This window comes from Lytechinus variegatus, chromosome 11 (assembly GCF_018143015.1).
Source record: "Lytechinus variegatus isolate NC3 chromosome 11, Lvar_3.0, whole genome shotgun sequence".
Lineage (NCBI taxonomy): Eukaryota > Metazoa > Echinodermata > Echinoidea > Temnopleuroida > Toxopneustidae > Lytechinus > Lytechinus variegatus.
Window position 1 is genome coordinate 13,735,301 of NC_054750.1, and position 12,266 is coordinate 13,747,566.

Sequence of the window (12,266 nt, forward strand, 5' to 3'; positions counted from 1 at the left end):
TATCCAGATTAACCTCTCAGAACCTGCTTTCCGGTCCCAGACGGCCCCCTTGCTAGGACACTCCTTGAATCAGATCACAGTTGTAGACGTAGGTAATGTCCATATCCTTGATCCAAATCAATTTTCTATGGCTGAATTCCTTTCATCTGATACTTGTATCAATGCCTCAATCCACAAAGTCCTCACTAATTAGAATCCCAAAGATTTAATGCAGGATCAGCAAGGTTCCCAAAGCAAATCTGTAACCAGCAACCTTTTGCAAGTCTTATCATCAAGTTACCCATCCACATCATCTATCCCACTTATCCTTTCCGTCGGCTTCTCCCCGCTGTTTCCGTTGACCTCCGACCCTTCTGATGACCCGTTGACCTCCATCCTTGGCGTGACAGTGCCCTCTGTAGTCTCGTCTCCCTCATCCTCTTCCTTGGTGATAGCATCGTCGTCCTCGTCTTCGTCCTGGGTGGTGAGTTCCGTCAGGAGGGCGGTAGCCTCTGCCAGGGTGTCCTGAGCACTCATGGTGCGTTGGAAACCCTTGCTGGTTGATGACTCGTTGGAGATGGAACTCTGTGGGTTCCAGTAGTGCTCTGTCATCTGCCAAAAAATGAAAATAGTAAGTTAGCATTATCATCATTTCATTTTTAGAACAGAATCCTATGACTTATACAAATTCCTTGCAATCTCTCCAAAGGACATTTTTCACTGTAAATCAGATTTATAGATTGCTTCCAGAATGCCCCGTTTCATTTTTCTTGTTATCGATAATAAATGTTAGAAATCTAAAATGAATTTGGTCCTTGACAATTGAAATACAGAATATGCCATACACTTTACTTTAAGACTAGCTTACAACAATTATTGAATATGTAAGCATGATAAAATTTCAGCCATTTGGCTGCCATGTATGCAATTGAACTTGTCAAATAAATACCATTATTGAATTGAAATTAATTGAATTGAGCTATTTACAGAGTTCACTCTGTCTTTCAGGACTGTTACACTAACCTTCTTCTTGAGCCAGTTGACGGCCCAATGCCACTTCTGGGAGACCGATGTCAGGTATTCTTTGGCAAGTGGTGACTTGTTGGATAAATGAACCAAGAACTTGATGCACTGGTAAGACCGACGACTGTCGTTGCCTGTACAGTTCCTGATGATACCTGTAACAAGAGGGCATGGTAATATCAATGTTAATTCAATCAAAATTTATTAATTTTTTATCAAATCTTGTTCAAAAATATGTACTCCTTGGGGATGTTTACAAGAGATAAAACGTACTTTAATCTGTAAGAGAGGTTTGGGGTATCTGATGTTGGGATTTTCTTTTGTTTTAACTTAAAATGTACATATAAAATTACAAAAAGACAAACCAGTAATATTAGAATATTGGAAACATACAAGAATATTAAACAGAATTTTGTATTATTCATGTAGATCCCTCAGACAGAAGAGCATGGGCAGCTGCCGCGACAAAAATATAAAATGTCTAACCTCAACATTTGGATAGATGAACTCTAAATGCTGCTGCTGGTAAATGATGATGATGCGAAATTGTAGAGAAAATATACACTAAGTTGTTTTTAGTAAGGTCATTTCTTTGAGTGGAATTCCTATTCAATACTTTTGATTTTTTTTCTCAATTTTCAAATACCAAATATCACATCATGTTGACTCTTACAGGGGAAAACAATTATTCTGTCATTGACATGAATATCAGAACTGTTGCATCTATTTTCTGTGAAGTTTTCTCCATACGGTAATGCTTATAATCATTTGAATCTTCTCCTGCTACATGATATTAAACTTACTGAATAAGCCATTGTTATCATTGCCTTCCATGGCCAGCTTTAATCTTCCTAACTGTAGAGGATCATCAAGAAGTAACAGCTCTAGCAGCAGTACAAAGATAGCCTTCAGTTCATTGGACGGTGCAGATGATACTTGACTCTGATGGGTAAAATCAACCAATCACATGACAGGTTATTATTAAGAATTATTAAGAATTATCATCAATATGGAGCGTTTTAGCAATGCATTTTTAAAAAAAAGTTTGGTCTACATCAATTGCCTATCCCTAAAAAGGACAGAAATCCGATGAATATCCCATAGGCTCCGTACAAAAATTTGCCACTGAATATGAGACCGTATTCAACAGTCTAGTGCACACGTGTGAATGCGTGAAATAAACAACACGTACAACAATGAACCACTGTACAACACGGGTCGTGTGGTCCAGTGGTTAGAGCATTGGACCCATAATCGCAAGGTTGTGAGTTCAAATCCCCACTCTGCCATTGTCTGCACTTTGATAAAAAGGCCCAAGAGTAATATCTGTCATCTATAATGTCAGCCAATATGACTGATTAACCTAGACGTAAAATGTTTCCTAGGTAATTGGTTATATACCAGCTTGGCGTTTACCAGCAAAATGCTGTCCTGCCGAGTTCCTATGGGAGTTACCACAAACAGAAACAGAAAGCAATGCGATGCACAGCATAGATCACAAAGACACTCACTGACATCATAATGAACTGCATTTATTTATTTTATTATTTTTTTTATTCATTTATTTATTTATTTATAAACAGGGAAGCCCATTCAACAAAGTGTTGGTCTCCCATGGGACCCTGTGACAGTGTACATAGCATAACATGTGAATGCATGAAATATACAATGAAAGTTATGCGATGCGCAGCATAGAGCACAAAGACACTCACTGATGTCATAATGAACTTCATTTAAGTCGCATGTCAATGAGAAAATTTATCCTAATGAAGTGATGATGCCAATAATGTGATAAGTGATATGACTTGTTCAACCAAATTTCTCCATTTTTTTTTTGGGGGGGGAGGTGATATGGGATAGATGATAATTGTATTGGATGGCTTATTTCATGGAATACCAGAAATATTCCACTCATTAGGGCAAATATTCCACTCATCTGCGATTCGCGGTATATTTGCCCAAACTCTTGGAATTTTTCTGGTATTCCATTCTGAGCCATCCAATATAATATATTGTTTCATTAGAAATATACTCATCTTATAATAACTGCAAAGGTTGTTTTATAAAGCTCTTGTTGGTTACAAAATGACTGGTGACCCTTTCCTGTGACCAATGAGATACCCTCCAAATTGTCCATGTTGTAAGAAAATAGTAGCAAGTTCCTCTTGTTAAACTTTGAAAAATCATTGCATTTTCTATTCCCTCGTTGATAAAATGAAATTTAGCCTACATTGATCAGATTTAATAAATTTTGCTTGCATTCATTCATGATCAAAACCCTGACAAGTATAAATTGAGTGCATATTACCAAACACATGCATTCTTCATTAGAAACAATTGGAACATTCAAAGTGCATATGCCAAATGAAAAGTACCCATGCCATAAAATTTGAATAGTACATGGTCTAAATTTACACCACCTTTATGAATTCAACCCAAAGAGCAAGAAGGTTTTAACTCACATGTATGATCATCATGACATTCAATGTGAATCCCTGGTTGCAGAAGCTACAGTGTAGTAACATATCAAGGATGGGCGTGGTTGAAGAATGGACTTCACGGAAAGCTAACACAGACTGTAAATAACAATCAAATTGCAATACAACTGAGTTACATTATAATAATTTTCTTCATCATCTTTCATTCAACTACTGGCTGCCACTTGCTAATTGTTATACCTTATCATTTAAGGATGCAATTATATATTTTCATATATCATAAAATGTAGAAATGTAAATCTATCTTTCTATTGCCCGGTTCACACTTGCACGCATTGTGGTTCCCACATTGACACTTTATGGCACGACTTGTCTGTACTAGTGCAAGCATTGTCCCGCCACATTCATGACAGTTGCGACATGTTTCCGCATTGCTTGCGCATAGTTCATGCAGTGTTCACGCACTGTCCCGACATGCTTTCAGCAAATATTCTCGACACCCTATTCTGTGACGTATCTAGCGCAAATTCAAATATTCCAAAGTTCTGGTGTTGACACCCCTTATATTCGTTGATCATGACCACTTATACTGATCACGTGGTCTGCACGCAATATTTTCCACATATAATTTGCGAACTACGCATGAAGTATGCTTGGCCTATGCACTAAGTACAAGTGCCCTGTCGTGAACTTGTCATGAACTCCATGCCACTACACTGGGGGGTGTGCCTACTATGTTTTGCACCATACAATTTCTATTTCGACGCCACGCAGTGGCACACGCAGTGGCACACACTGGCATGCCCATGTTGCGCATAGGTTGCTCATAGTTCACGAATGGTTTCCAAATTTGTAACATGTTGAAAATTTTGGCACCAATTTCACGCACTGCCACACACCTATCCGCAAGCTGGCACGTATAGTTCCCGCATTGGCCAGCTTGAGTGCATGCCAATGCGCAAAATATGCGGGAACCACAATGCATGCAAGTGTCTAACATGTCTACCTACCTACATGTCTTTATCCATCTACATACCTATCTATCATTTCTGTCTATCAATCTATCTTTCCACCCATCTATAAACCTCCTTCTATGGTTGCCTCTTACCTTTTTGCTCACTATCTCTCCTCTTTCCATTTTCTCACTCTATTCTTCTCTTCCTCCTCCTCCCTCCATCCATCTATTCACCCATCCATCCACCAATCATCCATCCACCATTCATCTATCTATCTGTCATACCTCCTTAATATATTTAAGGCAAGGTGGACCGAATAATATATGTCTCATGTCTTCTGGGATGGGTAGGAATCTGTTCAGGTTCTCCAAGATCAAGATTGGTCTCCTCTTTGGCTTGGTACCAAGGTCTGGTAAAACAGAATACATTGCAACAAATTGAAATAACAAGATATATAATTACTCATACAAGCAAAATTGATTTAACAGCTAAATTATTCATGCCAAACATTTGTGTGTATTCAATTTCTGTGTATGTTACTCTCAGAAGATTTTAATTCTGGTGATTCCAAACTCTTATTCCTACACGTACTAATTCATGCATGCATTCTTGATCACTATGAGTCAGTTTCTTTGATAACACTATCATGGCCATAAATTAACTTTACCTTCATAAGTTAGTTCCTCAAAGGATTCTTCCTAATCCAGAGTCTACTTATTCTACAAGGGGGTATTTCATGAAGATCTCAGCCGCAGATTGCGTGATCACAACAAAAGTTTGCATGATGGTAGAGAATGACGTAGTCTACGCAGTTGCATTGGTACATTTCACTGAATTCATAAATCTTTATTTCATATGAATTAATTATGCTAATTTATTCATGAAATTACTTTGTGCTCTGATTCACTAAATAAAGCTCCTAGAATGCTATTTTTGGGTGAAAATATACTTTATAGCATTCCTAACAATTGTGAACGAATAAAAAATGAAAAAAATTCTGGTACCAAGACCGATTTCTTATGTATTTTATTGTTTGTTTTTTATTTCTTATGCATTTCTTTGTTTTTCTACTTTTTGTTTTTTTATTGTTGGGGGATGGAAATCATTCCAGACTTAATTCTGATCATAAACAAGGTAAAATTAATTAAGTTTAATCAGTAAAAGTAGAAATAATGATACATTTATGAATTTTGGTTAATACACAATCTGCATTGGATTTGAACATGAAATCATGTTTATGAGCAATTTGGGGTCAGACATGCGCTTACATGTTGTGTAATGTCATAACAGCGTACCCGGGCGTCACAAATTTGGTCTCAAAATTTGTGCGAGACTTGAAAGTAAAAAGTCGGTGCGCGGCGAGGTCAAAAAATTTTGCGCAGCAGATATACCGCGAAAATTGTCGAGGGGGGGCATTATGCCCCCCCCCCCCCCGGGAGAATTAGGGTTAAACCTTGGTGGAACACCTCAAGCTCATGAATGTTTTACTGCTGTACTCACCAACAGACCAATGTGGAGATACATCTGTGTGTAGGACCATAGCAGCAAGCATGGTGTGAAGGAATCCAAATTCTCTAGTTTGGAGTGATGTCCATCGTCTGGTCTGGATGTCCTAATGACAAAGGTAAAAATCAGATGAATAATAATGATCGTTACTATGATGAAGCTGATGAGGACGGGGATGGTGATGATGATGATGGTGATCATCATCGTCATCGTTATCATTTTCATCATCATCATTATCATCATCATCGTCAATACCACCACTGTCATCATCACCATCAATACCATCATCATCGTAATCATCATCATCATCCTAATCACCATAATCACCATAATCACCATCATCATTATCATCATCATCAACAGCAGCAATGATAATGATGACAATGATGGTAATTATGGTGATGATAATGATGATGATGACCATTACGATGACGATGACGATGATGATGATTATGATGACGATAATGGGGATGATGGTGATAATGATAAAGATGATGTGGAAAGTGATGATGATGATGGTGGTGTGAGTGCCTAACAAGACAACTGGCTGGAATTTTCCATAGGAAGTGGATGATGTGCATACGTTGAATGTGACTAGGGTAATAATAATAATATAAGAATAAGAAGAATCATACAATAAGAGCTTAGATACATATATCACAAGCAACTTATAAACAACCGGATAATTATCATATCAGTAATATCAATGCGCATATCTTACCATGTCGTTGAGCTCCGAGGGAGGTCCTATCAGGAATGTGATGAGTCTATGGAAAGCTTTCCTTCTGAATAAATGTTCACAGGTGTCAGATCCCTACAAGATAGACAACGGATAAAAGAGAAGAAGAGTTATTTCAGTCTCAACTCTTCAGTGCCAAGTTGACCCTGAATGACTGTACATATGCTTTCCTTCAGCAAGAAATTAATCCACATCCAGCATTATGAATCTATCTCATTGAATCTGGTTTGTTTCTTGGCCAGTGCAGTTTGGAGTGGATATATATATATATATAATGTGAAGTGCCTTCTTCCTTCCACTATTTACTGTGATATATCCTGCTTTCTTCCCATCCATCTCTCACATTTGCCCTTACCTGATATCTGCCAATTTGTCCTTCTATCCTATCTATACAGTTCCAGAGTACACTATTGTGTTTCGGAGTACATCTATAAAATTTTCGATCATACAATATGCATTTTCCCATTTGTACTCTACATAGATAATTATACTTGTGTTTTGTCTTTTTATACATTGCCCCCGAGTAAACAGTATCGTTCTACTGACAGGGCCAACCTGCTAAAAGAATACAAAATAAATAACTGAATAAACAAATTAAATCAATGAAAGAATGATGTAAATTCTTACAAGCTCCAGGTACATGCTGAGCAGCCAGAAGTACTCAACGCAGCTCCTGCAGTGCTCCAGGACCTCCTTGTCCAGGAGGGATAGTAGATGCTCCAGGATGGTGTCGAGGTGGACTTGGTGGGTGTCATGGCTACGCTGGACGAAACACTGCATCACGCTCTTGACCATCTTAGCCATTGCCATACGGACCTCTTGGTTTGGACACTCTAGGAGAAATGCCCTGGAAATTTAAAAAAGGTAGTTGTGGTTAACCAAAGAGTCTATAAAATATTACTAACTTTAATTTTATCATACACTCTGTTTTTAAGGTGGGCCTGGTGGGTGGCATGGAATCACTGGACAAAGTATTGCATTACACTTTGGATGATTTTGGCCATTGCCGTAATTGAATTAGTTTGGACACTCAAAGGAAAATGTAATAGAGTGAGAAAAAAATGAATAGAGGTTATACAAGGAGTCAAAATATTGATAACTGTACGATGATCATACATGATGGTGTTGATGGTGATCTGGTGCAAGTTATGGCAAACCAGACAAAGCAGAATCAAGAAGTAGCATTTTAGCTAAAGCCAGGGTAATAATAGTTCTGACTTGTAGCATCTGGAAAAACACCACATATATCCTGCTAAATGAAATTTGTAGGTGAAAACTGTCCAAGAGAGAGACTATAGATCTTTACAGAGAGATTCATTTTATAGAATGAAATATATATATATATATATATATAAACCATCCAAGGGAGACAAGAAAAGTAGTCTTCATGAGCAGATGGTCTTCATAAATCAAGGTCAAATTGTCAAGTGAAACAAAATATATCAGGGTTCCCAGCTTTTCAAGAAAACAATATTCCCTGAGTTTTTTCCTGACTGAAAAAAAGTGAAATAATTTTCCCTGATTTCCCTGATGGAGTGTGAACCCTGTATATGATCTTTATGGGAAGGTGGTCCATTTATGAAGGTAGTCGCTTTAGAGTATAATTTTTATTATTATTACTATTTAATTATTATTATTATCAAATAGACTAAAGCATCATGAGGTGAATTGGTTACCTGAGGTAGTCTCTGCCTTGCGATGACGCCAAGAGCTCCAGAGCCCACTCACATGCTTCAGGACTGTCCCTGACGATGCTATCGATTAGGTCTCTCCAATCCTCAAGATCATACCTACAACAGTGTCATCGAGATCAACAGAGTTATCCTTATATTCTCTGCTGCCTCATATAAATTCATATCCCCCCCAGGAAATAAATGAATGAGCGAACAAACGGGCAAACGAACGAAAGAACGAATGAATGCATGAATGAATATAAATTAGCTCAAATAAAAATGTTAACATACTCAATGAAGAGGTGTTGTGGCTCAGTGGATAAGTCTTTGGACTTTGAACCACAAGGTCCAGGGTTCAAATCCCACCGCAGCGCTAGCGTCCTTTGGCAAGGCGTTTATCTGCATTTGCCACTCTCGACCCAGGTGTAGTAAATGGGTACCCGGTAGAAAGAAATTCCTTGAATGCTCAATGCATCCAATCAGGGTAGCCATGCTAAAGCCGGGGTAATAGTATGAAGCGCTTAGAAACATTTGTATTAAGCGCTTTATAAATGTTGCATATTAATATTATCATTAAATGGAACTTTGTTGTGGCTTGAATGCTATTATTCTATCAGGCAATTCAATAAAGTATTAGTACGTCCCCCTGTTTGAAGGACCTTCCTGAAATTATATGTCTTCTAACTAGTTCATATGAAAGGTTGTAATACCCTAACATTATCGTGTCTTGAGCATAAATGGGACTGATTTGATCGATTACGACAGGGCCCAACATCAACTCACCGTAGCTTCTTCTTCGTTCTGAAGAGAGTATTGAAAACAAAGTGCATGGCAAGTTTGATGCTCTGTAGGGCCATCATGCTGTAGGCTGGATGGTATGTCATGTGCTACGGATAAAACAAAAAAATATTCTGTTAGAATACTTTTATACAAAAACATAGAAATAAGGAGTATCCGGTACAAAGTTGTGTCATTACCATGAATATTCAAATCAAGTTAAAGAGTGTATATCAATCTGAATAACAGGGCCCGCTGGGAGAACAGTTTTCGGAACTGAAGTGGCTACCCTGGGTAAATATGCCGCTATTATTATTATTATTATTATTAATGAAAAAAAAAACACTTGGTACACAAAAAACTCACTGTATTGTACATACATAAAGATATTGATTCTGTCAGTAAGGTTGCCCTTTTTATCAAGCAAAGAGTCATTTCCGACAAAGGGCATGTCACTGAAACTAATAAATGAAGAATTTCTTATTGTAAATGAGAGATTTGTTCAAAGCTGAGCCATTATTGAATCAAATAAAATATCAATTTTACAAAATTGTTTATTGCCCTTTCCTGGGGACCAAGTGGTAAGGTAATAAGAAATCAATAAACCAGATTTTTAAGGAGAGAAATATAATACTTCGAATCCATTCCCAAACATGATTTGTTCCTTTATAAGGTATATCTTTGGCAAGCTTACAGATTTTCACTGATTGCCTTTGTTTAAAGAAATACATTAAACTTGTTCATGTTAGCAAATTGATCTTCGGCAAATGAATGGCAGTAGTATCAAATCTATTTTAGACAAATGCAATAGTTGACAGCATTATCACAAGACCCGATTCTTGAAAACAAATCGATCATCCAAACATCAAAGGCCACTCACCAGACTGCAGGATGCCAGTTTTCGGACAAAGGTGAAGTACTCTTGGTTGTAGACTGCCCTGTTCCTCAAGAACTGTAGATTCTCATCCTCTATCAGTCTCTGGATGGCTGCAGGCATCTTATCCATGAAGAATCCTCTCTTCTCACCCTTGTGGACCAGAGCAGAGAGTTCACTCATCCTGTCGCCCGTTGGGGAGAGTTCAGGTGAACTAAGGCCATCCATACTCCTGAGAAGAAAAGGGGGATAGGATTAAATGTCAACGTGTGATTTCCTCATAGCAATGGTTTAGAACCCTTGATTAACTAAGATCACATTATTCTTGAAGAATAATCATCTCTTCTCAACCTTGTGGACCAGAGCAGAAAGCTCACTCATCCTGTCACCCGTTGGGGAGAGTTCAGGTGAACTAAGGCCATCCATACTCCTGGTAAGAAGAAAAGGGGGATAGGACTAAATGTCAATGGGCGATTTCCTCATAGTAATGGTTTAGAACCCTTGATTGACTAAGAACACATTGTTCTTGAAGAATAATCATCTCTTCTCGACCTTGTGGACCAGGGCAGAGAGCTCACTCATCCTGTCACCCATTGGGGAGAGCTCAGGTGAACTAAGGCCATCCATACTCCTGGGAAGAAGAAAAGGGGGATAGGACTAAATGTCAATGCACATAACAACTGCTCTGCTACAGCAGGGGGTAATTATGCTGTATTACTGTAGAGCTCTTAGAGAAAAAGTGTTAAGTGCTTTATAATCAAATATTATCATTATTCATGACGGTTATGCTAAAAGGCCATTCAAGGTCTGTACTCACCCATGAATATCACCATGATGATATCCCTTGCGTCCTAGTCTGGCCATCGGGTCTGGACTTCTCATGCCTTCCATTTTCTCATAGAACAACATGTACCCACTCCACGTCCTCAATCGATTCTCTGGTCCATATGAACCTGACAAACACAAACAAAATTTGAAAACATTAATACCAATCTGCCACGCCACTTTGAAAAACACCAGCTAAAACCATAAACTACTCATAAAATTCCTGGATTATTTAGAGTGTGCAAAGAAGTGATCATCAACTTGTAATCATCATTTTTTTCAGTCAGATTTGTTTTCCTCTTTACTTACTCTCATATATTGACAACACTCTCAACTTCCACTTTTTTCTGTTTTGAGAATCCTCTTTTTTGGACCAAATTTATTGCTTTCTTTTTCTACCATGTTTCTATCTAAACGTTGGTCTTCTTCCTGTCATCACATACTCTTAAATATGCCCACTGGTGTGATGAATAATTTTACATTTCTCTCTACAACACTCATAACACAATATTTGCTCAAGAACAAGATGTCCAAAATGAATGACATTATTTTATGAAGGTAAATCTATGCAGTATATTTGGGGGTATGAAGTGAGCCTGTATTGGTTATTACATTTCTCTTATTCTGATTTACCCTTATCAATCTTAGGTCTTTATTCTGAACTTAAGAAAAATCTAGGGTTCAGCTATGAGTAGCCAAATGTGGCACAAAATCTTTCAAACTATATAATCAAATTATTGTCAAATGTTTTTTGCAGCACACCCTGAGACCATGGTTTGAATTAACATAGTTCAGAATATCAATGGGCTTTAGACTCTTTTTATTCCGTCATTAAAATTGGAAATAAAATGTTGATTCAAAGGAATGATTCTGACCTGATGTCTCATTGGACTTGGACCTAAAGGAGCCTCCAAAGCACTCGGCCTCGAGGGCAGCGTCAGACATGATGAACTCTTCAACCTGGGTGTCGTTGAAGCGGAACCACTTCCCCTTGCTGATGTTAGTGATGGATGTACCTCTGTTCCAAAACAACAACAAACAAAAAAATGAATCAGAATGTCAAAAAGGGCCTAAGCTTTCGATCCTAGCAGAATCTTCGTCGGAGGCAAAATGAATCATTTCAATCAACATGCATTAAATCATGTATATATCTAATGTAACATCATATTACCATACATATTTTAGCTATTATGTGAATGATAATTGCTAGTCTGTCCATGGACAAACAATTCCTAATTATATTTTCTCAAAGCCTGGTATGACTATGCAATAAACTTAAACTACTAAATACCAAACCAGAAAATCAAAGGAAAAGCAAGAAAAATTTTAACCCCTTTGATACATAAACATTCCTCAAGGTTTCAAGAAAATTCTATGTTTCCAAAGACTTTGTCTGTTTTTCTTTTCAGAAGAAACATTTCACATCCTCAAACACGGAAATGTAACATAAAAATACACCTAACATTTACAATCGAC

At 37.7% G+C, this 12,266-nt stretch overlaps 1 protein-coding gene across 2 annotated transcripts in view; it reads right to left on the reverse strand.

The window, feature by feature from the left end:
- Nucleotides 1-268: 268 nt before the first annotated feature.
- LOC121423632 (ubiquitin carboxyl-terminal hydrolase 24-like) overlaps nt 269-12,266 on the reverse strand; it is a 50,743-nt gene continuing 38,745 nt past the window's right edge. For both annotated transcript variants that reach the window (XM_041619039.1, XM_041619038.1), the window contains 13 exons: nt 11,666-11,808; nt 10,783-10,918; nt 9,972-10,197; nt 9,098-9,201; nt 8,318-8,431; nt 7,269-7,488; nt 6,624-6,716; nt 5,897-6,008; nt 4,681-4,805; nt 3,465-3,578; nt 1,806-1,944; nt 1,003-1,157; nt 269-591 (listed from right to left, as the gene is read on the reverse strand). In XM_041619039.1, coding sequence (XP_041474973.1) covers nt 277-591; nt 1,003-1,157; nt 1,806-1,944; nt 3,465-3,578; nt 4,681-4,805; nt 5,897-6,008; nt 6,624-6,716; nt 7,269-7,488; nt 8,318-8,431; nt 9,098-9,201; nt 9,972-10,197; nt 10,783-10,918; nt 11,666-11,808 — 1,996 coding nt within the window. In that variant the 3' untranslated portion in view covers nt 269-276. The remainder of the gene's footprint in view (nt 592-1,002; nt 1,158-1,805; nt 1,945-3,464; nt 3,579-4,680; nt 4,806-5,896; nt 6,009-6,623; nt 6,717-7,268; nt 7,489-8,317; nt 8,432-9,097; nt 9,202-9,971; nt 10,198-10,782; nt 10,919-11,665; nt 11,809-12,266) is intronic.